Source organism: Bidens hawaiensis, unplaced genomic scaffold, assembly GCF_021521415.1.
Source record: "Bidens hawaiensis isolate Kalapana, Puna unplaced genomic scaffold, B.hawaiensis_p1.1 tig00005061_1, whole genome shotgun sequence".
Lineage (NCBI taxonomy): Eukaryota > Viridiplantae > Streptophyta > Magnoliopsida > Asterales > Asteraceae > Bidens > Bidens hawaiensis.
The window spans coordinates 1,742,097-1,746,405 of NW_027491322.1; the positions used below are offsets into that span (position 1 = coordinate 1,742,097).

The 4,309-nt window shown below is 36.4% G+C and overlaps 1 protein-coding gene across 1 annotated transcript; it reads left to right on the plus strand.

The window, feature by feature from the left end:
• Positions 1–307: 307 nt before the first annotated feature.
• LOC143628715 (uncharacterized) lies at positions 308–1,842 on the plus strand. The gene is made up of 4 exons (XM_077098218.1): positions 308–578; positions 656–919; positions 1,000–1,219; positions 1,287–1,842. Exons 1-4 carry the CDS (start codon positions 308–310, stop codon positions 1,840–1,842), a joined length of 1,311 nt encoding a protein of 436 aa, XP_076954333.1.
• Positions 1,843–4,309: the final 2,467 nt, after the last annotated feature.

Sequence of the window (4,309 nt, forward strand, 5' to 3'; positions counted from 1 at the left end):
TGATGATAGTAGGGATTCTAACTATGAAATGAGAGATGAGAGTTCTGATGATGATGAACATCTAGAGGGTTGTCCAGTTAAGAAACCAAAGAATGTGAAGAAATCTAAGAACAAAAAGAAATCTAAAAATGTTAAGAAAACTAGGGATGGTGATGAAGATTCAGAAAGTGATTCAGATAGTGACTTCAACTATGAAGATGGTGAAATACATGATGTAGATGTAGATATGAGGGATTTCAGACTGCATACTGATTTTGAAGTTGAACAGTAGGATGCAAATTTCAGAGTTGAGGTTTTGGACATAGAAATGGATGATGTGATGTTGGATAATGATAGGATGTATAATGAGAAACAAAGAAATGAGGGGGACATGGATTATCTTTTCCATGTGGGACAAGTTTTTGGTACAAAAGCAGAGGTGAAGGATATGATCAAGGCACATGCAGTTGAAACAAGAAGACAAATTAGGATAAGAAAAGATGATTTGGTAAGGGTCAGGGCTGTGTGTGAAGGAGATATGGAAGTGCAGGGGGTTGGATCTAGCAGTGCTAATAAAGATGAGGGACCAGTCCAGAAAAGTATTGGGGGTAGGGGAAAAAGGAAAGACCCACTTGCTATTAGATGCCCTTGGGTACTGTTGTTGTCATACCAAAAGAGAACAGCTTCATGGAAAATTACAAGGCTGTAGATAAGTTGTTTCCTTCTGCAGAGCATAGGTTTTGTGTGAGGCACATTGAAGATAACCTAAGATCACTCTTCAAAGGAAAGCTTTTAAGGGATGCTCTTTGGAAGCTGGCTAGATATACATCACCTACACAATATGAGAGAGAGATGAACAACCTAAAAAACTTGAACAAAAGGTGTCATCTTTGGGTATCTAAGATCCCACCAGAAACATGGTCAAGGTCACACTTCTCTGGTAAGTTTTTAATTTTGTATCCTTTATTCTCTCATAACTTTCAAGTTTTGTCCTTTATCTGTTGTGTTTTGTTATAATAGGTAGAGCAATGTCTGATGTGTTGACCAACAACATGTGTGAATGTTTCAATTCAAAGCTGGTAGATGGAAGGGACAAGCCTATTATCACATTGCTGGAATACATCAGAGAATATGTGATGAGGAAGATTGTTACTGTGTTGAAGGTAATTGATAGGTCATCAGGGTTACTAACACCATATGCTACACAAATTATGGAGTCAGTGAAGAAGGAAGCAAGCAGGTGAGTTGTATGTGAATATTTACTTGTCTTGTAAATGATGTGAATGGTTTACATATTTGGATGATAGGTACTCTGTGCATTGGAACGGTGAGGATCATTATCAGGTAACAGGTCCATATGGTGATCAGTGTGTAGTGAACATGAGCACAAGTACATGTGCATGTAGGAGATGGGAGATAACTGGGATACCTTGTAGACATGTGGTGGCATGTATTTGGGTGAAGGGTGCACATGACAGATCTGTTGGCAGGCCAGAAACATTTGTCAAACCAATTTACACAATGGATAGGTGGAAGGCAGTGTATAGCTACAAGGTGTATCCCATCAATGGTATGAGTATGTGGCCCACATCACAAGTCCCAATCCAGATCACAGCTCCTAAATTAAAAAAGCAAACTGGAAGGCCAAAGAAATCAAGGAAAAAGTCAGCAGTGGAAAGGGAAGATGGTGGTTCAAGGAAAAAGTCAAAGGTTGATGCAAAGGGCAAGGGAAAGGCTGTGGAGGGTGAAGGCCAGAAAGTGAAGGCAGTGAGAAAGACAAAGCCAAAAGGATCAAACACTTGTGGGACATGTGGTCAAAAGGGTCACAACAAGAGATCATGCATGAAAAATTTTGCAGATTAATGTGCCTACTGTTATGACTGTTTTTGCAGATTAAGTTGTTAGACTTTTTTTGAAGTTTTTCATGGTATGGATGTATTAAGTTGTTGTCTGGACTTATTTTAAGTTTTTCAAACACTTGTATGGATGTATTAAGTTGTTATGGATGTATTAAGCTTTTCATGTTTTTGAAGTTTTTCATGGTATGGTAATGGTTGTGCATAACTGCAGATGGATGGATCAGATGTTACTTATTTTAAGGGTTTGGACATATTTGCCCTTGGATCAGATTTTACTTAATTTAATGGTTTGGCAGTTTTTACTTATTTGCCCTTGGATCAGATGTGCAGATAGATAGTGCAGATTGTGCATGATGTGCAGATAGATGGATGTGTAGATAGATAGTGCACAATGTGCAGATTGTGCATGATGTGCAGATAGATGGATGTGCAGATTGTGTATGATGTGCAGATTGTGCATGATGTGCAGATAGATGGATGTGTAGATAGATAGTGCACAATGTGCAGATTGTGCATGATGTGCAGATAGATGGATGTGCAGATTGTGTATGATGTGCAGATTGTGCATGATGTGCAGATAGATGGATGTGTAGATAGATAGTGCACAATGTGCAGATTGTGCATGATGTGCAGATAGATGGATGTGCAGATTGTGTATGATGTGCAGATTGTGCATGATGTGCAGATAGATGGATGTGTAGATAGATAGTGCACAATGTGCAGATTGTGCATGATGTGCAGATAGATGGATGTGCAGATTGTGTATGATGTGCAGATTGTGCATAATGTGCAGATTCTGCATAATGTGTAGATTGTGCATAATGTGTAGATAGTGCACAATGTGCAGATTGTGCATCATGTGTAGATAGTGCACAATGTGCAGATTGTGTATACAATCCATCCAAAAGTCCAAAATAAACTAACCAAAGATCCAAAATAAACTGATGATACATTGCTTAAAAGGGATCCAAAATTACATCCAAAATAAAGTCAAAATACATAATACTTAAACTGCATAAAGTCCTAAATTAACTAATAAAGTCAAAATACAAATAGTCAACAACTTCAAATTCAGTCAACTAGTTACATTTTCATTGCAATTACAATTGCAATGAAAATGATCCAACTAATGACCAATCTGTTCTTCATCTTCCTTGCTTGTTCTTTATAACTCTCTAAACTTTGTTCAACCTTGTTTTTCGACTTCAATAAGCCCGGGATAATCTCCAATGCCCGTTCACACATTGGTGGGTCACGCCATCCAAGAAAGGGGCAATCCGATGTCTGGAAAAGAGGAGAAACATGAAGTATAAACAATTGACTGGAACTTAAATCGAATTACACACTCACCATGTCCGGACAAGAGAAAAACCGACGACCTGGATTTCTATCAGTCCATGAAGTTCGAACAACTGCTACCTTGCCACAAACACAGTAAGCCATCATCAATTGAGCCCTGGTATTTGAATTTCGCATCGAGCCCTAATTGATTGAAGCCCTAATTGAGTCGCGTCGGACACGAGGGTTTAAGGTTTTTGATCGCCGGCACTTGATTCGATTGAGAGGGAGGGGGAAGAGTGATACAGAGGCTTAGTTGCAGAGATATAAGAAAGGACAAAAATGCCCTCACATGCGTCTCACGTGAGGGCATTTAACTGAGTTTTTCTAACCCAGTTAGCGTAAAGGACAAAACTTGTAGGAAAAAAAAGTTTAAAGTACACCGCCTGAAAGGAAACTTAGAAAAGGACACGAACCGAAATTCGTCTTATTTTAAAGGACAAAATTTGTAATTCTGTCTACTATTAAAGCAATACAAGGTTTCCACATAATATTCAACTAGCATGATCCACATAGGCTTTCAACTCATCAATTCTCCATTTATATAATTTCAACATGTTAATTTGAACATTAATTTTAAACATTAACTCCTAAGTTAAAGAAAGTTTCAAAATAAATTGTTAAAATCATCATTTATTGAGTACTAAGACAACTAATTGTTTTCATTGTTATTTTTTTTAATTTTGAGACTTTGTTATTTTATTTTATTTTGGATTTTGGAAAATTATTTATGAACGTTTGGATTGGTTGTTTGGATTGAAATGGTGGTTTAAGTCACGAGGTTTAGATTATATTGTTGCTTATTGAACGCGCGGTTTATTAAAAATTATAATTATATCTCATTGTTATAATCATATTTTTAGCATTTTTTATCTTGTGTACTTAAATGTTTTATAATTTCAATAAAAATAGTTTTTATAACACACAACTTATGTTACAACATCTACATGTTTACGCTTCATAGTTTACAACATATGACTTTGGTAGATGATGAAGTTTTAACTAATATGTCTTTTTTGTTTCATGGTATAAGTTAGAAATATGTGGCACATCTTAGAATTATGTTTTAAATTGTTATTTTTCTCTATTTGTCTTTGTATGTTAGGCTCGTTTAATTAAAATAACAATATGAT

What these genes read in the sequence shown, in the direction of transcription:
- LOC143628715 (XM_077098218.1), top strand. Translation starts at nt 308, where the DNA reads ATGGATGATGTGATGTTGGATAATGATAGGATGTATAATGAGAAACAA. An exon ending in TGAGGGACCAGTCCAGAAAA is followed by an intron (nt 579 to 655) that starts GTATTGGGGGTA and finishes TCATACCAAAAG; the next exon opens with AGAACAGCTTCATGGAAAAT. An exon ending in GTCAAGGTCACACTTCTCTG is followed by an intron (nt 920 to 999) that starts GTAAGTTTTTAA and finishes TTGTTATAATAG; the next exon opens with GTAGAGCAATGTCTGATGTG.